At 40.3% G+C, this 27,555-nt stretch overlaps 1 protein-coding gene and 1 long non-coding RNA gene across 4 annotated transcripts in view; one reads left to right on the top strand and one right to left on the bottom strand.

Annotated features, from left to right (window-relative positions):
• mcamb (melanoma cell adhesion molecule b) overlaps window positions 1-27,555 on the bottom strand; it is a 57,118-nt gene that overhangs the window by 21,998 nt on the left and 7,565 nt on the right. For 2 of the 3 annotated variants that reach the window (XM_017718643.2, XM_017718644.2), the window contains exon 3: window positions 870-994. In XM_017718643.2, the coding sequence (XP_017574132.2) occupies window positions 870-994 (125 nt within the window). Of the gene's footprint in view, window positions 1-869; window positions 995-1,140; window positions 1,195-27,555 lie in introns of those variants that run through there. The other variant, XM_017718645.2, reaches the window with a different exon arrangement.
• Window positions 317-14,561, top strand: LOC108439968. Its single transcript, XR_001858797.2, has 3 exons — window positions 317-404; window positions 820-897; window positions 14,155-14,561. It is a non-coding gene; the product is annotated as an uncharacterized LOC108439968 (long non-coding RNA).

The raw sequence follows: 27,555 nt of genomic DNA, 5'->3' as shown, positions 1-27,555 counted from the left end.
TTTATTGCACAAAATCAATGAATTAAATCAATTAGTGCATCTATGTAAAAATGCAGGAGCTTCTCCACATCAGAATTTCTCATGCCGTTTGTGTCAAATGTGCATCCAATTTAATCACACTTGCATTTCCGAGCATCAGACACTGCTGGAGGTCAGTAAATGTTATTCATTCATGCCGTCAATAGCAGCGACTTTCAGTGCTTGTTGATGCACCAGAACCCACCGCTACATGAAGCAGCTGACCAACAGAGGTGTGCCGCAGGCAGGGCCAGAAGACACTAGCCAAGCTATTATATAACCAATATGCTAAATGCTAAAGCAACCCTGCTGTCATCACACCACTGTAACGGACTATACAGCAGGAGATGAGTGATTACTGAAAGGACTATAGCTCAGCCGTTCAGGTAAGAGTGTTCAGCAAGCTTTGTAGCTACTGTTTTTATGCTGTTAACTGGCTTATTTGTATTCTTATGAAATACTGGCATTACAGCATTTTCACTGCTGCTTATCAACCCACACTGCTGGCGTGTTGTTAAGTTTAGTCCACTGGCATGTGTGAACATTTAGAAGCGTACTTGCTTCGTGGTACTGGTCATAGGTATTGCATCCCCATTGTATTCCCTAATTTTTGTGCCAGTATTGGCACTGATACGATACCGTATCAACGATGAGGAAAAAACAATAAATAAAGAAATGCAACACTCATTAAAGTACTTTAGAGACATTTCCCTCACAGTAATCCAAATTAAGGGATTCTGTTACTGGCATAGGTGTAGTCATGATGCGTGTTCTAAACTAACCCAATCATCTTTCTACCAGAGAACTGTCTTCTCTAGTGACGATGTCTCTGGGAGAACTTTCCGACTCACCACAAACCACTGTATCGTCAATGAACTGGTAAGTTCCGGCAAGTTGTACGCGCAGACAATGTTTGCCTTCTCCTCCAGTAAGACCTCCTCCCTGTCCTTCATGGAGACCTCCAGACTGGCCCATACTATGCAAACACACACAAACACATGTGCACTGTCAATATACGAAGTCATAAATAGATTCATTAACTGCATCTCAGATTAAGTATTACAGTACATGCCTTACTTGAAGCAAAAAGGGATTATGTTGCCTAATCAAAGCAGAACTTACAAATGTCCTTAGGTAAACGGCATGGCATGTGCACATTGTTATAGCAGCAGACCAGACAACATACCCATAACAAATGCCTGATATGGTGGGAACACTGTAAAAAGTGATAAGTGGCAGAGAAGGGGGGGGGTGCTATGAGTGGAATCCAGTGAGCCCACCCATGTCTGTATCAATGTGCAGTATTCCAATGTGTCACTCCTCTGGAAGAATAAAGGCTCAATTTATATCTAGAATAGTGACCCAGTGTTCGCCCAGCAGCTGGAAATGTGCTGCTTTTTCCCCTAAAGTACCCTATAGCGCTCTAAACCATGAGAACAAATCCTGCTCCACTAATGCAGTCACTTCACTTCATTCAACCCTCAAACACCAGACTTTAGCATAACATTCTGTCTAACATAGTGCTCACGAACTCTGGGACTATTCACTACTAAGAGCAAAGTGCAATTTCCTTTAGTCAGAATGCAAAAAATCTCAGATAAAACTATGACAGTATTATTGGTCTAGATGGCCTCCAAAATGGAACAAAACTTAAAATTACTGTAATTAACTACCCATCTTTACATTACTAGAAGAAAACTAATTAAACTTACCTTGAAGAGTGAGGATGCACCGATATGCAAATGTGATATTTTACATGCAGAAGTCAAAGACCACCCTTAATTGATTTATTTCTGGTCAAAATATACAAATGATATTGATTTTATATTGATATTACTGAGGAGATCAACACCACTGAATGTGTTTGAGATGACTTAGATTGCAAGAAGTAGAAAATGAAACCAAAAGGCAGCGTCACAAACATCTGTGGAACCAGGGCAAAGGCGTCTTTGTAATTTTATGTTAAATATACACTCACTGAGCACTATATTTGGTTCACCTACCTTAGTATCTACACTCACTGACCATTTTATCAGCTTCACTTACCATATAGGTGCACTTTATAGCTCTACAATTACAGACTACAGGCCATCTGCTTCTTTGCACACTTCGTTACGTCCTGTGGGCAGCATCCTGTGACCACTGATGAATTCAATTCAATTCAACGTTATGTGGACCAACAAGGTAGGAGTGCCTAACAGAGTGGACAGTGAGTGGACACAGTGTCTAAAAAGTCTAGCAGCACTGCTGTGTCTGATCCACTTGAACCAGCGTAACACGCAGCAATCTGTGTCACTGCGATCCTCAGACCAAATAATACCTTCCCTGTGGTGGTTCTGTGGGGTTTCTTTGGGTGTCTGGATCAATTCACTCATTTAATACAAAAGAGTAAATTATTTTGGTTAAAACAATGCAGACCAGCTTAATATGAATACTGGAGGAACACTGTTGCTACATTAATGATTCAGTCATACTTACGTACATATGTTGCAAGCTATATAAATCACAATATGTAGCAATATAATCATAAAACTAGTTCTTTGTTTGTGTCACGTATCCCTAATGGAGACATTCTGAAGTTCTTATTGAGCCATATTACTGCTGAAGTCCACAAAGTCAGCAATGGACATGCAGCTCTCCACCCCCTCGACGTGCTTTGGCTGGTGCTGCATGAGGGAAAGTGAGCATGAAGGATGCATTCCCATTACAGAAATTCGATTAGTTTTTCCCAACAAAAGCATTTCCTGTGCATTAGCGACGATAGCTCAGGACTGACTCACTTTGTTGTTGCTATCAGACCTGCTCTACCTCCAGTGCGGAGACACATATCGACAAGGCAGCACTGAGCATTCCTACAGACGCACCTGAGCAAATGCGCACTAACTCGTGCATTACACAGGCCTTCTCTGTGCCAAATCAATTTTCTCTGACTGAGCATTCACTATGAAAGCACTAACAGTGACTATACGACAAGAGACATCCTACAGCTGTTCTGCCAAACAGCTAAATTGGGGTTAAAAGTGGAAAAAGACATTTGTACAAAATGTCCAAAAGTATATTTTTAACTGTGTCCAAGGGCTTGCATATAAAATACACTGAAGCGTGAATAAAGGCCCTTTTCATGCGTCTTCCACTTAAAGCTGCCACAACACAAGAGTGACGCAAGTGCCGCAGACCTTTTCCCTCTGAATGTTTTACCCCAAAACTGCAGAGAGAAAGGCCGCACAGTGCTGTGTGCAGGAAGCAAGAGAGCAGACCTCTTATCCCTTCTGCACTGGCCGAAGCAGAGAGTGCAAAGGAGCTTAATTGGCAACAGCTGGTAATGTGGTGCTGGCTTGCGGAGCTAGAAAGTGCAACCATTCATGGAACCCCACGTGGCCTGCCAGAGAGGCAGTATGATGAACCACAGAATAGAAGCTGTTTTTTTTACAGCTTACTTGTGAAATGTTCACTGTTTATGTCATCAGTCAAATCTTTCCAAAACTGCCTTTTATGTTATACAAAAGTCAATGACATTTGATTAATTCTACTTAAAAAAGGAAACTGGCTAAAAGAAAAAGAGAGGAAAAAAGATTTGGATGGAAAAAGTTACAGGGTGCTCCAACTGAAGTCATGGTAACGGACAGAAAAACTACTGATTTTTGCCAACATCTGAGCAGCAGCCAGACTGAACATCTTAATGAGCTCCAATTACAGTTAAGAGGCTGAGAGCATAGTCATTACTTATGCTGACAATCCTGAGCACTGGCCAACTCTAAGTGTATATTGTGTTGCTGAGTTACCATTCAAAAGTCTGGAATTACCTCCAATATTCACAGTTAATTATTCAGTAATAACTAATATAGTGTAGACTGAAATGTTAAAAACTAGATATCAAAATAGTCCATGGTTTATTCACGATTGAAACTATTTTGGGAACAAAAAGAAATGACAGCATGGCAAAAAATAGCAAAATGTTGTTAAATAATACTTTGTAATTATCTATTTATAGTCGTTTCCTTCAGATCATTTCTATAATGTATTATTAGACCAGACTTGGTCACCACTTTTCATATAAGAGGAATTCTGGATGCATAGCTTGCGCAATTACTATGGCATCATCTACAAAACTCTGTTCTTCAACAAAAATTTATTTCTACAATTTTTAGGCATCCTCCAGTTATGGATACTGCTGTCATGAGCGGTGTATTTCATTTCTAAATGATAATTACAAATTAAAGTCAACATAGTTTAGTGACAAACAAACATACAGAATGGTCGTAGCTGAAAACTACTTCTTTTGTACTTTTTCAATGGAAATATTTCAAAGCTACAATTAAATGAGAGAAACGCCACAGCCTCCAATTATCTGGACTTCAAGTTATAACTATGGGTGAACTAGAGGGTCAAGTAAAAATGTATCAGGTTAATGCACTATTAATGTGTTCATTTTTACACCACTTTTTGGAATCCTTGTCTTTTGGATTCACTGATGTATCTGCAAGGAATCATCAGTTTTATGCTACTGAAAACATACAATTCACACCTCCCAACAAAGCACACACAGTGAGCCAACTACACCTCCCGCAGCTCAGGAATCTCTTCAGTTCCATGACGCTGTTGGCCGTAAAGGTAGGAGGTTTTGACTCAGATGGTGGAAGGTATCTGACACCTCCTGCCCAGTCTGCCTCCCAAAGGCCTGACCACACGCCACGGCAACAACTGCTGAAGAGAGGACACAGGTGCAAACGCACCCACACACACACTTAAACGCTTAGATCTTACTATGACAAAGCCTGTTTCTCATAAATGTTCATTTTCTAAGTGCTTGTGCTGTTGGCACCTGTGGGTTCTGCTGGGACATAAACTGAACAGACGCCAGTGCTCAGTGTGACCTCTGACCCGAGCCGAAACCCTCTGATGTCTTTGACCTTCAGCATGATCGCACACACTCACTGAGCTCCACTTACATGAGTGCTCCAAGGTTATGCGCTCATTCTAGTCTTTGAACTATGAATTAGAAATTTAATTGGACCAGAGATTTTAATCCAAACTCAAATGTAACCCAAGAACATTGTGCCTGTCCCACAGCCCCCAACTTTGCTTGAACCTGACCACCTACTTTTTTGCCCATCTACATTTCAGTTTTATGGTTTAAATAACATGAGAGATTGTAGCATAAGCATGTATAACTACTGGTAAAAATGCCAGTCACCTGCTACTTTCTATGTAGCCCTTTCTTTGTTATTTAAATAGGCAACTGATTTTTCATTTAAGAATGTAAAACGCCAGTTTGGCCCATTAAAAAGCAAAAAATGTAGTGGTGCAGCTTTACAGAAAGCACAGGGAATGTGCTTGTTGTTGTATGTGTTCACTTAGACCACACAGTGTGCGCTTTTGGCTAATAAAAAACTAAATAGCGAAAAACCAATTCAGCTATGAAGAAATCATAGTCTCATTAATCTAAAGGGGGCAATCAAACTGCATCAGTTTTTGACAGTTAAAATCTACACTTCATGGCTGATACACTCTCTTCTTGGTCTATTCTTAAACATAAAAATATTTTTGACATATATATTACTTTAATACGTAGTCCACTTTTGCATGGTTCCTCCAGTCACACTTGTGTATTCAGTGCACTTTCAAAAATAACTCTTAAATAATCTAATAACATAATGGTAACATCTGAAATTTCATGATTAGATTGGGGAACAATTTAATATTGTGTGTCAGTACTGGGTAAATATCAGCAAAAACATGATTCAGACATCAGAAGTAAAAAAGAACGAATCTGTTCCAATTCTGTATTTCACATTGTCTGATTAGATGTTGTTGACTTTGTATTTCTTCCTGTGGGAAGCAGAGGATTTAAGTAGTTTAACAGACTTCAAATGAGATACAAAATAGCTCATTTTAAAGCTTTTTTTAAAAGAAATTGCAATGGATTAGTATCATTCAGTGCTCAAAGTTTTAATATCAGTATTAAAATGTCACGCCTTCTGTAGCGGAGACTGACACCCCTCACTCCGTCCAGCACTCCAACTCCCACAATTCAGTGGGAGGTCACATGATCATGAACTCTCAGCCATGAATGAATGAATGAATGAATGAATGAATGAACGAAGCCTTTATTGTCACATAGTCACCAAAGTAACCAGCGAAATTATGATCAACCCGTCCGAGCACCTACAATATGACAAGGGGGGAGACAGGACAGGAAGACAGAATGGAAACAGAGAAACAGAATACAGCCATCCATTCTAGCTCACCTGAGTATTGATTGGTTACACCTGTTTTAAGGACTATATGTTTGTCTCCAAGTGCTTTATCTTTGCGAAGTATTGTTGCAGTTCCTGTGCGTTACCAAGCTTTGTTTATGTGTACTGACTTTCCAATTTTGTGATTCCGCCTGTTTCTGTTTACGACTTTAGTCTTATCCTTTCGGACTCTGGTTCGATATCGTGTGTACCGACCCTCACCTGCTTTGTACTTTGATTTCGGCTTCTCCCTACATTAAACGCTTTTTACTATAGCCTGCTCTGCGCACGTCTGACCGTTCACCAGCCGTTACACACACAAAAAAGTGGTATTATGCCATCTCTATTCATGGTGCAATTTCCTTAAGCATGCGAAACAAATCAAAGTGAGGTCAGAGATTTACACCCCTGATTGTGTGCCTAAACATGACATTCTCAGCGGTCTCAGCATGCCCTTACAAAACCCAGACAACATCCTCAGTTGGTAGACCGTTCAGAGACTGGATCCTGCATCTGTTTGAGATTCTTTCATACAATGCAGTAAATATTTCACATCCTAGGTAATGCATGAAAAAATGAATTGTCAGTATGTTATAACTGTCTAGAGAACAACTCTTAGGATGGATATTTTATTATATTAAAGAATGCCAGTGCACTAGATAGGGCATAATCTACTGTGAACAAACACTGGAAGAATGCCACAGCTCTGCTTGATAAGCTACCGTTTCCTGTGATTTCTTCTGCATGCAATAAAATGAAAACTCCTTTGGGATAAACATTTTTGTTGTTTATCGGCCTCTACTGACCAACTGCTGCCAAAGGAGATGACTTGTGTTTTGAGACAACATGAAGAAAAGTTTCTGTGCTTCATGTCTTAAGCATGGCTTCAAGAGTCAACGCTATGGTAAACCTCATAAGCTAACGGGGAATTAAAAATAGATCCAGCCTATGAAAATGTTTGGTTTAGACCAGATATGTCACAGAAAAAGTCTTAAAACCAATACAAGGTGGAATTTCTTTTCTTCACAAAATCACTTCTGTACAATTTATTGGCAAATCTGTCCCAAATCTAAATCCATCCACCAGATGGTTTCATCAGTCCCAAAGGAATAATAGCATAAATCGTACGGCCATAAAACCAGTTCATTTGCTAATGCAAATTTCATCTGGATGTGATATCAATACAAGACTGCCATGCCCTGCATGTCTGACATTAAGAGTCTAAGAATAACACTGTCAGGTGTGGTTGACATTAGCATGAAATAGCTGCATACAGAAGGGTGATGGAAATACATCTACTTAAGTACTATAAATAGAACAAAGAGTGGATTAAATCAACATATTAAACGGAATTCCTGATTGACTATAATCCTACATTCCATCAAGCTGCTATAAACCCTGAGCCAATACTTCTTTTGTTCTGATCATTTTAATGAAATAACACAGAGGATCTGTGGAAAAAAATAATCACATATTCTTAGAAAAGGTTTGCACACAACTACTGTAAAGGGACTCTAACTATGACTCCAGCAGTGCCACAAACCTTGACCATTATTAACATCAAAGGGATGTTACTCTCATAAATTCAAACTCTGACCCCATTACCAAACACATGTCTACACACCTCCACACATTTGAGCCCACTGAACAATCCTCTGGAAGGCCTCAAAGGCAAAAGCAAATAAAGAGAAGTTCTACTTTGAGAAGCAGGGCTCACCATACACAAGCGTTTTCCGAAGCTTGACGTCATCGGGCCCTTAAACTGATGAACTTGCTTGCTTTGGCCCCTGTCATTTAATGGGCTTTTTTAATGGCCTTTAAGTGTAGATGGGCCTCCAGTCCAGACAGGAAACTGAATTATTCCAACAGCTGAAGAAAGGCATAATAAGTGCAGCTGGAGGAGCCAGTTCAGCGCATCAAGGCCAAAAGCAAGGCATCATTGATTATAAGACAGGGCACCGCATAGGCTGAATGACTTAAGTCATTAGACTAAAGATATATTCAGAATATATTTATATATAATATATATATTATTTTTCTAATTAGTGTTAGAGCAACATAAGGAACACAAATGCTGTTAAGACTTCATTGCCGCTGTGACCTTGAGATTTCCTCTGAAGGCTGAGGCTGGAGTTTAAATAGGTTACTTTTCCTTTTCAACTAAATGCAGCAGAACGATCAGGGCTCAGCGAGAAACTACTGACACTGCCATCTGCAAAGAATAGGACAAGCATCAGTGGCCTACAGTCCCTTGCAGGCTAAACGTACCACTGGGGGTAACTTTGAAATGGAAACGTGGGTGAAACATACAATAGCTTGGGTCAATCCATGTGAAATCACAGAAACCCACCTGACTGTCTGAGATTTGCTTAATACTTTCAGCAAGTAATGTCACAATGCCCATTTAAGCTTGCATCCTATCTATTGTTCAATATAAAGGGTTTTGTGAGATGCTTTAAAATGAAAGCAATCAAAACAAATCAGTAACAATGTACTGTAAAGCAGTGTTCGTAAAGCTACATGACACCTACATAAGCTCTTTATGACAAGTTATCTACATTTATGAACACTTATTTCAATAGGCGTAACTGGACGTAAAGGTTATATTTGCTAGTTCTGATTTCAAGTTGACATAACATCTATGTCAGGTGAAACTGCTATACACAGCCACAAAGTCAGCTGTTATAATGATGTCACCTGACATGAGAGTTGACGAAAGCAGCCTAATGACAGAAACTCCTATGTGTTTATAAATTAAATAAATTTATAAGGGCTCCCGAGTGGCGCAAGCGTCTGAGCGTTGGCCCTGTCATCAGGAGATCGTGAGTTCGATCCCTGGTGAGGCTACAGCCGTCTGTAGCCAGGAGTCCAAGAGAGCACAATTGGCCTCACTCTCTCCGGGTGGGCAGGATGCCCCCCTTCTCCCCCTATCACTCAATGTCTGTTAGCTGACGTAACAGATCTGCCGGTTGGCGCTTTCCTCCGAGCGTGTTCGGCTGTCCTGTGACATCGTGTGAGCGGCAGTTCGAAAAGAAGCGGTGGCTGGTTTCACAGGTCTCGGAGTAAGCCTCTGTTGCCTTCACCCTCCTACTGTTGATAGCATCGTGTGATTGGGGGGAGTCCTAATAGCGGGTGGAATTGGAGACGACTTAATTATAGAGTGATGTCAGTTGTCTTTATAAGCTTATATGGTTTTAAAAATGTAAGATGGCCACTTGTGATCTTTTTCTGGAATCTGGTAAACTGAGGCAGTTATAAACTAAATTAAACTAAATTACTAAATTTTAAAATAAACTAAATTAAAATTCATCTTTTTCTTAACTCAGAGAATGACTCACTCTGCATTTTACCTGTTTGGTTGTAGAAAAAGCCCCCTTACCCCAGACAGCTTCATTGACCAGAAAGACTAATTGCAAGCTCTTCCAATGTGGATGAAGATGTTTAACTGCCTGAGAATCAGGAAAAGTGATTTAAATGAAGAATACAAGCTGTCATATGCTTTGCTTTGTTTGAATGGGGTATGTTTAGTTGTAAATGACTTTTGACTTCATGTCGGATGTGGTCAGTTTCTCATGCACAGCTTGCAAACAAAAAGCACTGAAAAAAAGGAGCAGTGACCATAACTGATGAACGGCCACTCGTGCACTTAACAGTGGTCTCTGTGGGCTTTCCCCCCATGGCTTGTCCCATGCTCCTCCATTTCCCTTCCAATCCATTTCCCACGTTTAAAAAAAAAAAAGGACAAGCAAAAATAACTGCAGAAGTGGAGTATGGGAACAAACCAGTGGGCCAATATTTGTACTATGCTGATCATGATGTCAAAGAAGAGTCCCATGATTTGCCCTAAGAAGTATGAGATATGTGATGGAGATCTCTCGCTGGCAGAGAGGGGGTCTTGGCTCTAAAGATAGCCGGCAGCTCTGGAAGCATTTGCTGCAGCCAACATGATGAAGCACAAGAGAGCAACTCACTCCTTTTTTGGTGTAGCAGACACTGGCATGATTCTGTGCGGTGTGTCTTAAACCTCCGAGCGTGCCGAAGCAACCACACTACTACAGTGGCACAGTGATGTGTGCTAGAGCTTTTAAAGGCGCTTGAATCTATGGATGAAAAAAAACAAGCAAGTTCTGGGACTGAAACATCCTGATATTCTCATAAATGGAATGCTTTGATGAAAGAACCACGCTGAGTATAGAAGGCTGAATGACTAAAGGAGGAGACTGTAATCTACAATGGTTTTATTTAAGATAACATAACCCTTTATTAGTCCTACAATAAGGAAATTCACAGTGCTACAGCAGCAAGGCACTCAGAAAAGAAGTAACAAGAAGAGAATTAACAAAGTCATTCACTCTGTTAATCACTTAGCAAGGTTATAGTTTGTCGCTTGCTACAGGGGAAACACCATCACCTGGATTCAACACTCCTCCTTGAGCTGGTCAGGTTTTTGCAGTAAATCAGTACAAAAAAAAAAAAATCAGGTAGCGATTCAAACAAGGATTCACTTGTTTTTGGGAAATGGGTCTCCAGTGGATAAACTAGTTTTATAACACAACCACAGCACATTTGATACCTGATAGATCAGAACCTGCTGGAAAACATGTCACTCACACCTTAAAAAGTTGCTTTTTTAATACATGCCTTTTTTTGTCATCTCAGTTGACGTAGATTTCTTAAAGTTTTATTAATGCCATTTGTATAACTATAATTCTTGTAAAACTATAATTGTTTGCATCCTTTCAGTCGTGTTTGCATTAAAATTCTTTCAATTGTTTCGCAAGGACATGACGTTATTCCATGCTGAATCTTTGCCCATGTTTAAACAAAGGATATGCAGCATATTATTAGCCATGAAAACACCATCTAAAGCTAAACATGCCCGACATTTTGCCAAGTTATAATCAAAAGAACAGCGTCATCTAGTTCAAGAAGCCAAATAAGTATTTGAAAGGCATGTTAAATAAAGAGTAAGAATCTGAGGATTTTAATGAAGCACACATACAAACTAAACAGGTAAGCTATTTTGTTCCCTCATGAGACTCCCTGAGACTTCAACACAAGCTTAATCTCTTCAAGCTCTTTGCTGCACAAACATCTCACTGTTGGTCAGTTCCATGCTGGCTGCTGGTATGTGGACATTCTCTGGAGCAATGGAGTCATTCAGTAAGAAGCTCTGAGGGCAACGTTAGCTAAAAGGCTCCTTATATGTCTGGAATCAGCATAGACTGATGTTTCAGGAAACATCAATTATTAAGCAGCACATAATGATTGGAGAGAAGTCTCCACTTCTGACGGAAGGCTAAGTAATCTGCCTTGCTCCTCTACAATAAACATCTGCTCCCCAAAGACCGCTCCATCAGCTGCTAAAAGACAGCAACTCATGCCCAAGTCTTCTTACTGTCCTACTCACTTTCATCATGCAAATGGATTTTGCTGAAGCTTCAAAGGAATCCCTCAGAACAAAAGGAGCAGAGCACAGGTTTTAGGTCCTATAGGTGTGAATGATCTAAGGTTTTACTACATTCTTGCCTACAATCTCTTTCAGTGAAAAGCAAACTAACCCTAGTATTCCAGCAAGTCAGCAACAGAAACCAAAGCTGAAGAAAGACGCTGAATGGAGAAAACAGTACACTGAGGTATACTCAGCTACCACTACAAGGATTATGGAGTTACAAGAAGGAAGCATTAATGAATGAAAGGCAGCAGTGGCTGTTTAAAGAACCATTCAGCAGGATTTGCAAAGGCATTCTGTGCCTAGAGACAACAAAACTTATGGCCTGGACCCAGAGAGAAAGGACAGAGGCCAGCACAGAACAATCAAGAGGGAATCTAGATGGGGAGACGAAAAGTTCCAAGCCAAGAATGCCTGGCATCTCAGCATTCATAAGATGGCTATTATTGATGTCTCTCCATCCCCACAAGCTGCAAAGGCATAACTCAGGCTGTGACACCAGCCATCAGCTCCTCAAGTGTCCATCTGATTTACTTGAGTATGAGACAGAAAGCATCAGTCCTGCACAGATTAGCCACACTGTCTGCACTGGAGATCCTCTCAGTTCATCAATCTTCTCACGGAGGGACAAGCAAGTGGTCTGTGTCATCCTGTCCTTGGAGCAAAGGCCAAGAGGTTGAGAGCAAGATAAATTACTTATCCACGGTCAACAGCTCAACTGCTCTTCCAAGAGTGGATTGTAAGAAGTAACTAGGGGTGTAAATCTCTGTGCCCTAACAATGATCTGGTTCAGTTATGATTTGTGAGATTCATCATGATCTCACATTTCAGCACTATTTTGGTACAATTCAGAATTACTTTAACATGGTTGACCAAAATAATAGTATTTACATTTTATAATTTACCATAATTTAAACATGTTCATTACTTTATGTACATTCTGTTCCTTATAGTCCAATAATCCAAACTGCTCCCGTTCAGGGTGTAATGATTCAAAATTCATTGCTTGGTTCGAGAGGATACTGTGGCGTCTCAATGTGCTACAGTTTTCGATACAGTGGCTGAAAATATGACTATGTTAATAATAATAATAATAATGTTAATATTTAAAACCAAACCTGTGCTTTATGATTTCCAAAACTGAGACTATAGTCGCACGCTAATATGTTAGCCAAGACAACAATATAGCATTTTCATAATATTTTTATTACCAATAATTGTTCTATATAAAGGCTGATGGAATCTTTTACAGCTCAGGCTACAGTTATTGTGCCTTTAAAATCAATAAGATTTCTGAATACTACACATAGAAATGGATACCAGAGTAATGAAGTAATACCTGAGCATCACAAGCAATGAATTCTAAGGAAGCTGTCCCTTGCTGTGAGGAACGGGCAGGATTTTCAATCCAACAATGAAGCCCACCGACACAAAGGAGCAGTTCTTCAATACTGGATGCCAGCTTGTGTTCAGGCCTTCTGAGGTCCCTGCAAGCTAATTTTCAAGCTTTTCAATGCTGCTTAACTTTCTATCTCATAGTTGGTCTATTGGTTACATTTCTGTATCTGCGGATCTGGATGGTCATGCAAGAAAACAGTATGTAATAAGTTAAACTAAAATTTCAATCTTTATTTTCAGATATATGCATGACTGACCAAAAAAAAGAGATTGTTTTTCTATAGAGCTTTAGTCTGGGTAAACATGCGCTTGGGTCTAACTCTTGCACTCAGTCGCTCCTAATTTAATTAAACAATTCTGTGATCTCTGGAACAATTTGTACACAAAAAAGCAGCAGATGAATGTGTTCTTACATAATTCATGCCCATGCCAAGGCATTAAAAGTGTACTTTGATCTAGAATATGGGCTAATGTGTGGGCAGAAAAGGGGCATCTTTTTTAAACACCCAAGCGTCATGATATGGGCTATTTCTGTGGATCTGGTCATGAGCTTGTTTGCAGACAACACACATCATGTGATGTGAAAGCAAACCATTCAGAATAAAGGCACTCTGTGCCCCCTTAGGTAGTGTCTTACACTGCTTTAAATCGAAGGTTTTGTGACAACAGTAATGGAGAAAATGTGTTATTGCATCACGCACAACACTCTATAAAGCAGTGCTGCCATCCTACATGAACAGAACTGTGCACATACAAATGTGCATATCATAAGAAACAACTGAAATACAGTACTCTGCAAAACTCAGACCTCCAAAACAGCTATTCAAGCTATTTATTTCACAATGTCAGCATAACAGAAAAATACACAGAAGCCTCAAGAACTAAATATATTATATCAAATTGTTTAGTATTTGCCTTTTTACAGCCTTTTTGTTTTGTTTTTTTTTTCAAAGAAATATGCAGGGATATTCTGCACACCTATAAAGTTCAGTTTTTATCTATTTCCTTTTCTCATTAAGGGCTTCTTGACAACTACACATTGTTTTTCAGACTCACAGCACAGAGCCGTCTTCTCACAGCGGAAGGATGGACAGAAGCACCTGTGAATTGTTTTCTGAAGCAAGAGTGGAGCTCGTTTTTCATGCTTTTTGAAGGGCCCATATCACAGATGACATTTTTCTTGCTTTTTTTGAAATACAAGAGTTTGACACAAGTTTCAAAAGTATCTATCAATGTATGTGTGTGTGGTGTCTTTAAGCTGGAAAATTGAAATTATGTAAAAATGAATCATGACTACTTTTGGCACATAAAAACATACATACTTTATAAGTGAATACAAATACTAGAAAAATGAAGGGCATGGGCCTGTTTACTACTTTTTATCTGACAGTGACAGTTTTGGTTTTGATTTTTTTTTAAATCCAATTTTGGAAACACTTTATTTTTACTTCTTTTTATATGCTCAGAAATATCTTTAAAAAACACTTGTGCTTCATGGCCATTTTGATCAGAAATGAAATAAATGATTGGTGGTCTCTGGCCTTTGTACAGTACTGTGCACACCATAAAATGTTTTCCTACACCCCTAGGGCTGTTAGACTCCAACAATTCAATAGTCAACTCAGACTCAGACTCCAAGTGATGGGACTCAATCCACACAAATGTTTTTTGGGGTTTTTTTGGTTTCCAAAAATCAAAATGTAGGGAAGAAAATCCAGACACACCATGTCAGGTTTAATTACTTGATATATTAGGTCTTGGCAAGGCAATAAGGAGTGCTAACATAAGTTAGGTTAACTTTGCCAACAAAATGGCTAACAATGGGCAGATATTCAAAAAACTATGTTTTTTGGTACAATTTTTACACTTGACTTTATTTCCAATTTGTCCAAAGTAAAATACCAGAAAATTGATGTGTCTCTTGTGGATGGATGTCTTGACATACTCTGTGAGCTTCAACGTTACTGTCCAAAGCTCTGGAATTGACTCTGGACTCTTGATGCCTGGAATCACAAAACAGGCTCTTTTTGGGATCGACTCCCAGACATATACTCACCCTGTTGCTTTGGCTCACTGTGTAGAACATGATATCACTACCCATGGAAGGGCACACATAGCTGAGCAAATCATGTTCATATAATCGTGAGTGAGCGCAAGGTTTCCGAGGGTAATGTCCTCTGTCCAGCTGCTGAGGACAATCTCATGTCAAACATGTCAAGCTGTACTTTCATTTCAAGCTTTCACCCTCCGCTCCAGCTCTCAAGCACCATTTTAGAAGCACATTAATTGTGTTACTAACCACAAAACTATGAAACACAAGACAGAGTGCTGAGCCAGGCTGCTTCTAAGGAGCCTGCAACAGCATGATACAGCAAATCACAGCGCACATTGCTCACTGTCATTAGCTAAACAATGTGGTTTCTAAGGTCATAATCCAAACACAGTCACAACTCCGAAGGGATGCGCCCTTTCAGGCTACTGTAAATGGTGGATGGTTCAATAACTCATAGTAGATGTTTCTGCTGACAATGCATTATTATAGCTCTAAAATAAAGCAATTAATATTCAATCAGTTTACCACAGTGCTGTATATAGAGTATTATGACTGACTGCGGTTGCTGCATTTGTTCTCTCACAAATCCATCTCAAGTAGTGCGAGTCTGTAGACTTGTTATTTAGATAAGATGTTACAATGGTACAATCCTCCATTTCAAGAAAGTTGGAACAAAAATCCCCCCAAAAATCTATGTTACAAATCCACTTTGGCCTGTATTTAAACACACACACACACACACACACACACACACACTGTCTAAGCCGCTTCTCCCTCAGGGTCATGGGGGGGGGGGTAAAAAGCGAGAAAGAGAGAGCGAGAGAGAGAGAGAGCGAGAGCGCGAGACAGAGAGAGCGAGAGAGAGAGAGCACGAGACAATGAGAGCGAGAGAGAGCGAGAGAGCGAGCGAGAGAGAGAGAGAGAGAGAGAGCGAGAGAGAGAAAGCGAGAGAGAGAGAGCGAGACAGAGAGAGCGAGACAGAGAGAGCAAGAGAGAGAGAGCGATAGCGAGAGAGAGAATGCGAGAGAGAGAGCGAGACAGAGAGAGCAAGAGAGAGAGAGCGAGAGCGAGAGAGAGAATGCGAGAGAGAGAGCGAGACAGAGAGAGTGAGAGAGAGAGAGCGAGAGAGAGAGAGAGAGAAAGCGAGAGAGAGAGCGCGAGAGAGCAAGAGAGAGAAAGCGAGAGAGAGAGAGAGCGCGAGACAGAGAGAGCGAGAGCGAGAGAGAAAGCAAGAGAGAGAGAGCGAGAGCGAGAGAGAGAAAGCGAGAGAGAGAGAGCGAGAGAGAGAGCGCGAGAGAGCGAGCGAGAGCGAGCGTGAGAGAGAGCGAGACAGAGAGAGCGAGCAAGAGAGAGAAAGCGAGAAAGCGAGAGAGAGAGAGAGAGAGAGAGAGAGAGAGAGAGAGAGAGAACAAGCACAGAGCCCCCGAGAGGCACACTCTACAAGAAGCTCTCAGAGAGAAAATGTCTTGCTGAGTAAGCATTCCTTTCAACATATCTTAGGCTATCATTACTGATACATCAAACACTGTAACAGGCACAGGTATCAGAGCTATAGCAACCCCCCACAACACACACACACACACACACAGACACACACACCCTGCAGAATGGGATTTGATGTGCAGATACTAATAGCAGCTGTCCACTTGAGGAGAGTGCAGGGAAAGTTCACAGAACTGTTTTCAACTTGCACCTGGAAAAAGTACTGAAGAGAACAATGGGAATCAAGTATTATAACATCCACAAATTGTGTCATTGAAAAATGGTTGTGAACTACGAGGAAGTTCTGTTGAGCGGGATCAATGGATAACTGAGGAAACAGAGGTCATGGGCAGAAATATCCTCTGTAACAATTAGACATATTACACAGCACAGCTTCTGACATATTAGCCATGCCATCCGTTATAACGTATATATTTCTACGTCAGGGTTCTACATACAGTTTCGTTCATTTTAAAGGCAAAACACTCAGGAGGATATCACAGTGTAGGATATCATAGTACGTATATCTGCTATCAACAGGCTTGTGGATTCGTGCTGCTTTTGTACAAACCAAAATGCTGTACACTGTCACCACTGCACTCCTGCCTGTTACACAGCTACAGTATCCTGAAGAGGCATTGAGCCCTGGATCAGTTCTGAAGTGGCAGTAAATCCTGATTAGTTTCTTATGTAGTGCTCTAGACAGGACTCCATGTATCTTTCTTTTCTATATAGCTATCTCATAAGGATGGGTGATACCTGTTTGGGTTTACGGCCTCGCTGGGTTTTCAGTTACTCGTTTGGGTTTACGGCCTCGCTGGGTTTTCAGATACCCGTTTGGGTTTACTGCCTCGCTGGATTTTCAGTTACTCGTTTGGGTTTACGGCCTCGCTGGGTTTTCAGATACCCGTTTGGGTTTACTGCCTCGCTGGATTTTCAGTTACTCGTTTGGGTTTACGGCCTCGCTGGATTTTCAGATACCCGTTTGGGTTTACAGTCTCGCTGGGTTTTCAGATACCCGTTTGGGTTTACTGCCTCGCTGGATTTCCAGATACCCGTTTGGGTTTACAGTCTCGCTGGATTTTCAGATACCCGTTTGGGTTTACAGCCTCGCTGGATTTTCAGTTACCCGTTTGGGTTTACAGCCTCGCTGGATTTTCAGATACCCGTTTGGGTTTACTGCCTCGCTGGATTTTCAGTTACTCGTTTGGGTTTACGGCCTCGCTGGATTTTCAGATACCCGTTTGGGTTTACGGCCTCGCTGGATTTCCAGATACCCGTTTGGGTTTACGGCCTCGCTGGGTTTCCAGATACCCGTTTGGGTTTCCGGCCTCGCTAAACACTCATTTCCCTTACACTCCAGCAAAAATGTCACCGGAGAAAAAAAATCAAGGGTTCCTCAGTTAACATCTGTTCTGGTTGGCTTTCCTGTACTGCAGTTCATTCATATTGCAATCCAAGCTCAAAAGTACTTACAATTTTACTTTGAATAGGTGGGGATAAACTGCTTTAAGTTCTGGAAGGCAATGCAAATGTTTTGGCTTCTGTGGCATCACAAAATCAATGAAACAAAAACATGCTGTTTTTGGCCAGTTCTCTGTTCGTGTTTCCTTGCTATTTTCCTAATTCTAGGCCTGAGGTCCACTGCCTCTTTCTGATTTTATCAAGGCTGAAATCATGGAAAGCATTAAAAGGTAAAAGAGTCTGGCCTGAAAGCTTTATTAGGCTCTGTTTTGTGTCTTAGTAGCAAATCATTTTTATAGAAACACATATTCCAAGTTGAAAAACTAAATACTAATTTGTCCTTGCTTGGTCTGGTTGGAGGGAGAGTTTTGGGCTGTGTGCAAAATAGCATATTGTGTACTGTATACTGTATAATGCACCAACATTGAATAATGCTCATTTTCATCATTAGTACACTGAATATTATTCAGCATATGACACATGGGCTGCATTACGACGAAGGGGAGCATACATTCCTGCCGACATCAGGGACTACTTAGCAATCGTTTTTAGCCACTTTTCAAGGTGTCTATATTTTGAGATGTAACTTTGTGACCCATACAGTGACAGACAGCAGGACGTTGTCTTCTACCCACCTCCAAAGACACAAAGAAACTTGAAATATGTCAGCTTCATCTGTGGTAAACCTGTGTGGTTTCCAAACATACACTATTTTCTTTCGTTTGCAAGTCATTTCATTTTCATTACATTCAGAGTTGGTAATATGAGCTAGTTCGACTGAATAATAAGCAGTGTGACTCCACACAGGAGCCTGAAAAGGAAACGCTGAGCAGAGTGCTCGGCTGAGACCAACTTTATTGAGTTACCGGTTTAACCATGTTATCTATGCAGTAAGCACCTTTTACTATAAAGACAAAGTAAACGAACCAGTCTCAAAATCAGAGAAAGCTGGTGTGGCTTCAGCATTGCAGCAGCATTTGGACAAATTATTTTCATTTTGCCATCGATAGATAGATAGATAGATAGATAGATAGATAGATAGATAGATAGATAGATAGATAGATAGATAGATAGATAGATAGATAGATAGATAGATAGATAGATAGATAGATAGATAGATAGATAGATAGATAGATAAGGCTTTGTCATTCGCATCACATGTGGTACATGAGGTGGAACGAAACATTGTACTCACGGTCCAGTCGACTCCCAAAGTAACATAAACAATAAATAGAAGGTGCAAATAACAGCAGCATGAACCACAGCAGCATGAGTACGAGGTAGAAGGTGTACATCTTAATACTGGTAATGCATAAAGTGACATGTGTTAGGGGTGATATAGTGGGGGCACTGGTTCAGTACAGCAGCAGAGATAAATAAGTGGACACGAAGTGCCATTGCAGTGACGTCTAATTGCAATTTAAGAGTCTTAGAAAGTATGAATGCATAGAAAGTATGAATAGAAAAGAATGCATAGAAAGCATGAATCAGGGCTATTAAAAGTAGTATCCAGTTATCTCAGTAGGTCATGTCCTTCTGCACTGACCGAGTTGCATTTTTGAAGCAGTATATTGCAAAGACAGCTCTGCCCGTGTACTGGAACATGTAGTCAGAGCAGAACATCATCTGGGTATCTTTGGCGCACTTGGGAAATGTATGTTGGTCAAATACAATCTGCAATCTTTGAAGAAGGCTATATCACTTTTAGTGCAAGCGATCCTGGCCTATAACTACCTTCCTAACTATAACCCTCTTTTTGATAAGAGAATGCCCTGCTGTTTCACCATGGAGATAATATGATTACTGAATGTCACAGTCACAGAACAGTCACATATTCGAAAAGTAAACCTCAGTATATCTCTTTAACATTCACTTCTGTTCATATTCTCCAAGTCAGGCCGTCTGCCTCGCCTGTGTATAAAAGGCATATGACAAACTCATGGCCACTGTAGAGAATGTTATAGCTGTTATAGTTATATAGATATAGCTGTTATAATTAACCTTGATTATCTTGAACTTTTATCAGGGGCTCAGAATCATCTTTAGCTAGTTCTGCTGTGATGGAAAACACAAACATCAAGGAATTTCCGTTTCAGGCCAGGTGACTGCTGCATGGCTTTTAACCAGTGCTAACACAGAGCCTCTTCTGTAAGGGGTCTCTTCTGTAAGTGGGTCAACGCTCATCGAACTGATCTCATTGATTTCTACTGGATGTGAAGATTTGTTTATTGCTGACTCGGATGATTTTGTTGTCTGTGAGGGTTGCCTTAAACTATAACACAAAGTCATAAATATACAGAGCTGCAATAGCAATCACTTCAATTGTATGCAATTACATAATTCTGCAGAAGTCAGATTCATTGAAACCTTTCCACACACACAACTTCTGGCAGCGTTTTTGATTGGGCAGCACAGTTCAAACATTCCAAATGAAATTAAAGTGCAACTTTGTGCAAAAGTTTCAACATTTAATGTAACCTATACCTCAATAACGGAGCAAAAAAACTAGTTGCAATGTAAAAAATAACAAAAATAAGTGCATTTCCAGGGAAAAATGTGCAGTGGAACACAGTACAGTAGACAGCATCTTACGGCACTCACAAGTGAAACTATCACACCTGATATCAAGTTAGCTGCATTGCTAGCTCCACATAGCTAACATGATGACTGAGCTGCTGACAGGTCTCACTCACGCTCAAGCTATTGTTCATGTAACGCATGCTGCTCATCTGTCTCATGATTAAAGTTGTCAAAACTGTCCAAAAATGATGAGCACAGAGGTTCAAACCATTCAAATGTCAATTTTTTGCGCATTATGTCCATAAGAGGGAAAACCAACACAGGAAGTGAGCTGCATTGGATTAAATTGCCCTTCAAATTCACTTTTCCCTCCGCAAGTCACGTCCTCAGGAGCCCGTCTGTTTCTTTCACAATTCAAGCATACAGTCAATTTAGAATATTTGCTGATGGCCCAAGTTGTGACACATCTTGCTCAAAGTTTAGTGAAGCATTTACACAATAGTTTAGGCCAACAGATCATATCTGATTATACTTTGTGTTTCCTTCCAATATCCGATCCAGGGATTTTGGTGAGTATCGGGATGACACTGATACAGAGTACTTATACTAATGTATGTATAAGTAGGTACTACACATATCTACACTCTCCACATGTGTCTTTATGACGACAACACTACCAGTAAAATGTGTGAAAACATCCGATTGTATGTTTTTAGTTTCAAAAGTTAGTTCTGAAATAAGTATATTCAAACTGCTGCTTTTGTATAAACTGACGGCCAAAGCAAAAAAAAAAGACTCTAAACAAAGTGACATTTAGAGTTGGAATCCTCATTAAAAGCAAATTAGTGAAATGTCTGTCCTCATTAATGCATGTCAGCCAATCAGTTGTGTTGTGATGGGGCGGGGGTGTCTAAAAAGCCTTACTAAACAGAAGGCCAATATTTCTGAATGGAATAATTCCACATAGTTAATTGCTTTGTTATTAAAACTGATTTTAAAAATGTTATACATTTTTGTAAAATGTATAAGTAGGCGTGTCCAAAGCCACCCTCTTTTCTGCCTCTAAATCATCTGTGAGTCCTGAGCATGACATGAGCTTGTAGCCAAACAAACACGGTGCATGCCAGAAAAAGACAGCATCTAAATAAGAAAAGAAAGAAGGGCGCTCAGCAGGGAGCACTATGGACAACAGAACTGGGGTGAACAGCTCATAGTCGGCGGAAGAAGTGAGGGGAAGTGTGGGCGTGTCTGCTGTTTGATAGCTGAGCTTCAGCTGCTGCTGTGGGAGAGCCGTGCCAGGTGTGGGCAGCTGCTAGCTGGCCTCTGTGAAAGATCAGAATGAATGATGGAGAGCGTAGACTTTCCAGGTCATGCACGCATGGCTGCATCTCATGCAGTTCTCCATAGAGTGGTGCACGGTATATGAGAACGGAGCTCTTTCACCATGACTGGAATGAACGTTCTATCAGCAAATCTTCTGAAGGGACATCAGGGCACCAGTTCGTCAGCTTCGTCTGGAGTTTTAGTGTACCTTCTAGAGTCTGTTCCATTACAGTTCAGGCAGATTTCTGATCTGCAGCTGCAGCTATATCTGCTTTTTACAGCACTACACAGAGCTCCAAATATGTCTACTACAAATTACCCCCTCACTGCGATTAAACAGATAAAAGATGAAGACTGAGGAAGTTGTCATAAATGTATTCAGCTAAATAAGGCATCTAAAAAAATGTCATTAATTTAGCTGGTAGTGCAAAATGTTGCTATTAGGGAATTCACTATTTTTTTTGTGAATCACAAATCACTTTTTGCCCTGTAATTTTAAGTGAATGTTCCTGGGAAAAAAGCAAAAAAAATTGGTTTTCAGAAAGCCACTAACATAACCCTTTAGTTGGAGCAGCAGTTCACTCAGAGAACACATTTCCGGGTATTTCCGAGATCTGGATACCGTCACGCTAATGTTAACAACAATGAATTATCCAGACACATATTTAAACATTACCGATAGACGTACAATATCAAAAGCCGGCACATGTCTCTTTCTACCATCATACGGACATGTTATGAGGTTGGATGTTGATACAGAGGGGAAAATAATGCAGACTTAGGCATCACACAAGGCCTTCTTTTTTTCTTGGAAACTGAAGAGGCAAAAGGCCATTCAGCAGGGGCACAGACAGAAAACCATGCACAGTGATTGCAAAGTAATGGAAGATCAGCTGCTATTCATCATTCAGGCTAATTCAGCTCAGCCACTGGGGGGCTATTAAAAAGAACAGCCAGTATTAATTAAACTTCATCTAAGTCATTCTGACTGCTGACGCTGAGGTCAAGGCAATCCAATATTGGCACGACTGCGTTATTTACAGTATATTCTAATTTGTCACATACTACATTATTTTTGCTTTGTATTCAGTATGTGGTGCCCATGCAGAACTATAGAAATTATTACAGAATTATTATAATTACATACACTTTATTGAAAATATTAAGTCTGATTGCAATTATTTAATCTTATTTAAATACAAAAAAAACAAAATCTCTGACTTTTACCTGGTGCTATAACACAACAGTGAGTAACGTCTGTTTATTTGACGTCAGCTGATAACATCTTTAGAGGGCAGCAGTGAGCACGTTTATTTATTTGAGCTCCTCAACTCATGGCTATTAAGCAGCAACAGTCAGGAGGGAAGAGAGCTAATGAGCTGTTTGGCTTGTACTTCAATATTTGCATGAAAAGGACAATTAGAACTGACCCAGCCAAACAAAGTGAACAGCACCTGCATAGCAAAAAACAGACAGCAAAATGACTAGTTTTCACAATGTCTGCAGTTTTACTAGATCTACTAGTATTAACAAACTGCACATTTACAAATAAAGCTGTTTTTGACTTACAGTAACTACAGTAACTAATTATTACAGAACCATTACATTATGTGGAGATACTTTAAACTTGCACATCTCATTTTAAAATGCTTCCATAAACAAAAATTCATTGAATGATTCTCAAGGTAAACAAAAAGTCCTTATTCTATGGCATCACTCTAAAGACCCCTTTACTGTTCTCTCTGGCATCTTTATTTCTTAGTAAGTATGCTCATTTTTGGCAAGTCGTACGCTAAAATAGTTTAGACGTCAGGATGCAGCATTCCAGACACTTTCTCCCGCCAACAGGAAATATAATTACTTCTGTTTAAAGCAGCATTCTGCTGGTACACTGACCAGATCTACACTGCCTTATCTCTAAGGAAGATTAGCCACAAAGGAGTTTATTGTTGCTCTACAGCTCTTTGTACGTGAGGAAGGATGCTCCATATCACATACACTGCAGTAGTATGGGACTGCAATTCACCCATAATTAGATGGTCTCATGGAGCAAGGCATATTTTCTCTTTGTGGCAAAAACTGCTGGAATCCCAATGTATTACTCCTTTGATGAGCCAGGAAGTGAGGACATCCTTTAGGAGACACAAACAATATACAGAGTCCTTGGGCAATGAGACTACGTCAGATTTCTCTGGGAGTAGTCTGTATGTGTTCATACACACAGCACTACATTATTTCATTTAACCCTGAGACACGGAGTAATTACTGCACTTTTGCTGTACATTTAAATGTAATTATGTAATTGCATATTTAATTCACAGTCTGTATCTACATCTGCATTTCTGATAGTCAAGAAATGACAAAAATGTTAGAGGTTTTTAACTTTCTGTACACAAGACTGCACAACAGTACAAAAAAACTTTAATTCAAATCATAATACAATATCTTTATCTTATGAACAAAAAAAAGGACTGAAAGTTTATAATCAACATTTTCAACATAATTTCCCTGCATGTTTCAGTGAACTATGTGTGGGAAATTATTTTTATATATATCATATGTTTTGTTATTGCTGGTGACTAACTGTGATTTCTAAGGGTTAAATATGCTGATAACCACAGGTAGCAAATTCATTTATTAGGTTTGGGTTGAGTTAGAAGCACTGATGTTGCTCTCATGAGGTAAAAGTCAACTGCTCAAAGCTTCTGTTCTCTATTTGCTGTACAGTCAATCTCACATTTAGCCAGCCAAACTGATACAGGCTCAGAGACACTACAGCTCTAAAACGTGCTTCCTATTATAGGTAGTCTAGATAGCAACAAGCAGCAAGGTATGACCTAACCTCTGTCACAGATATTAGTTTAGCCATTTGAATGAGTTCCACCTACAGAGAGACAGGGGTGATGAGCATGTGGCATACTTAGAGCGATTCTTTTTGTCAATCACTGTATAAACATGGTGTGCTAAACACACAAGACAAACTGTAGAAGACATGAAGCTATACTATCATTTAGATATTAAAAGGTGATACCACATCCCCAATATTTCCTTCTGAAAAGTAAAAAAAAAGATTGAGGACACTACCACTGTAATTTCAGCAACCATGAGCGTAGTTTTGGTTTCAGACACGGAGTGAGGGATACTATGAGGTTAAGTGATACTTTTTTTAATCGGGGAAATTCCACCTCCGCATTTAACCCATCCGTGAAGTGAAACACCACACACACACACACACACACACACTAGGGGGCAGTGAGCACACTTACCCAGAACGGCGGGCAGCCCTATGCAAGTTGTGGGCTGGAGGTTATGGAACTGGCCCTGTGACTGCCCCAAGTCGTGGGCTGGAGGTTATGGAACTGACCCTGTGACTGGAAGGTTGCCAGTTCAATCCCCAGTGCCGACAGTCCATGACTGAGGTGTTCTTGAGCAAGACACCTAACCCCCAATTGCCCCTTGGGTGCCGTGCATAGGGCTGCCCACCGTGTAACCATGGAAACCATCCCATATACCGTCACGGTGATAAAAATTGAAACATACTTTTCTGTTTTTAAAACATTTAACAGTGCCAGCTGCCTTTCACACTGTGTGAACTTTTCATGATGTTTAGACAGACAGAAATGGTCCAGCACTACTGATGCAGTCATGGGCTGGAGGTTCGGGACCTGGCCCTGTGACTGGAAGGTTGCCAGTTCAATCCCCAGTGCGGACAGTCCATGACTGAGGTGTCCTTGAGCAAGACACCTAACCCCCAATTGCTCCCCGGGCGCTGTGGATAGGGCTGCCCACCGCTCTGGGCAAGTGTGCTCACTGCCCCCTAGTGTGTGTGTATTCACTAGTGTGTATGTGATGTTTCACTTCATGGATGGGTTAAATGCGGATGTGGAACTTCCCCGTTTGTGGGACTAAGAAAGTATCACTTAACTTTACGTACACTAACGTTAAGAACTTTTTGACTTCTCCTATGAAGTTACTGTTACAGTGATACATCAGTGATTTCAGACGATTTTTATCAATCAATTATTTCATTCAACAGTGTAACAAGAGTAGACCTGCACCATGTAGTGATCTCCAAAACCTCAGGCTAACTTTGAAAACAAGTCAATAAAAAATAAGGCATGTCCCGAACTTCCTGTGATCAAAGGATGTATCAAAAAGAGGCAGCGGTGCAACAACACATGTTCAAGTTCTATATGAGCATCAACTTTGTGGTTAAAAATCAATACATTTGTTTTTGGATATAATCGATGTGTATTGATTCTACACTACATGTATGTGCTACACAGATTGGTTTGGCTCAGAAAATGCACTTTTATTTGGAAAAAACTAAAAATTTGCTCGTCTTTGTGCAAAACAGAGATTTTATAACATTCACAGAAACACAGTAAGGATGCATCCAAATGCCTAATTTTGACTAACTCTGACTGTGGTTCCCATGAAAGACATCAGAGGAGTGATGTATGTCGATCCAGGGTAGAGGTGCGTTTGGCAATAGTTTAATATTTCAAGCTTCACATGTTAATTTTTCATTTTTTCCACCCTGTACTTAAATGGCTCCCCCTTTAGAAGGAGGGTAGATTAGATAAGGAGCATTGCAGAAAACCAAAGAAGGCATGTGGTTAACTTAAGAGAAGCATGAGATCACAGACAAAATTGGAACATGAGCTCAAACAGGAGGTCTGCACAATGAGGAGAAGCATTTAGCAAGGGTTCGGCATACTAGGATGTTCCGGGGATTAAGAATAAGGAAGGTAGGAAGTTAGAGAAAGAGGAGAGGGAGCGAAGGGAAATGGCATCACTGACGTAAAATATCAAACACCTTGGATCTGGAACAATGCTGCTGATGATGCCGCTGTCATTCAACATCCTTCCCTGCTACAAAAACACCTAACAAAGAACTTGTGAAGGATGACATGATAAATGGGCTTGTTTAACAAACGGCAAACACAAGCAGGCCTGGGGCGATTCAGCAGTCTGCAGCGTATAGGTTTGTGAAACCTAGTTTAAAAGTGTTCTCTCTCCCACATCGTGATAATAACCCTGTTGATCATGATGTTATGAAAGGAAGCTTAGTGCTCTCACAAGCAAGGCTCCATTTAAGCGCAGTCTCGTGGTCTGTGAGGTGGGCGGCACACAGTTGTGCTTCTGATTTCATTGCATACATCCTGACTCAAACTAAGACACGTCCAGACAACAAACACGCACCACATACGCTCATCGTCTGTCAAGCAGACATTGGCTGTGTTGTACAGTGGTCGTCATAGAAGCGCTGCCTTTTTATGCTCTTTCTATGTTCTCTAATGTTACACTTTGTGATATTAAAAAGAAAAAAAAATTGAAAACTTACTCATTTCTTTACATGCTGTATATATGTGTAAATGTTCCACCATGTACATGAATAAATGATGAAAACACAACATCTGGATAACATCAGTATGGGCAGATAACTGTTTAAAAACAATTCCTAGCATCAAACAGATGCTCAGATTTGCGTGATATGTCAAACCAAAATCATACAGTATGATACGGTACATATAATGTACATTACATTACATTTCTCCATAAAGCTGATCCAGGTAGATTTAGGCCAAGTTTCTACATTTCTTCAT

The sequence above is a fragment of the Pygocentrus nattereri genome, chromosome 17, assembly GCF_015220715.1.
Source record: "Pygocentrus nattereri isolate fPygNat1 chromosome 17, fPygNat1.pri, whole genome shotgun sequence".
Lineage (NCBI taxonomy): Eukaryota > Metazoa > Chordata > Actinopteri > Characiformes > Serrasalmidae > Pygocentrus > Pygocentrus nattereri.
This window is presented reverse-complemented; position numbering and strand designations above follow the sequence as displayed.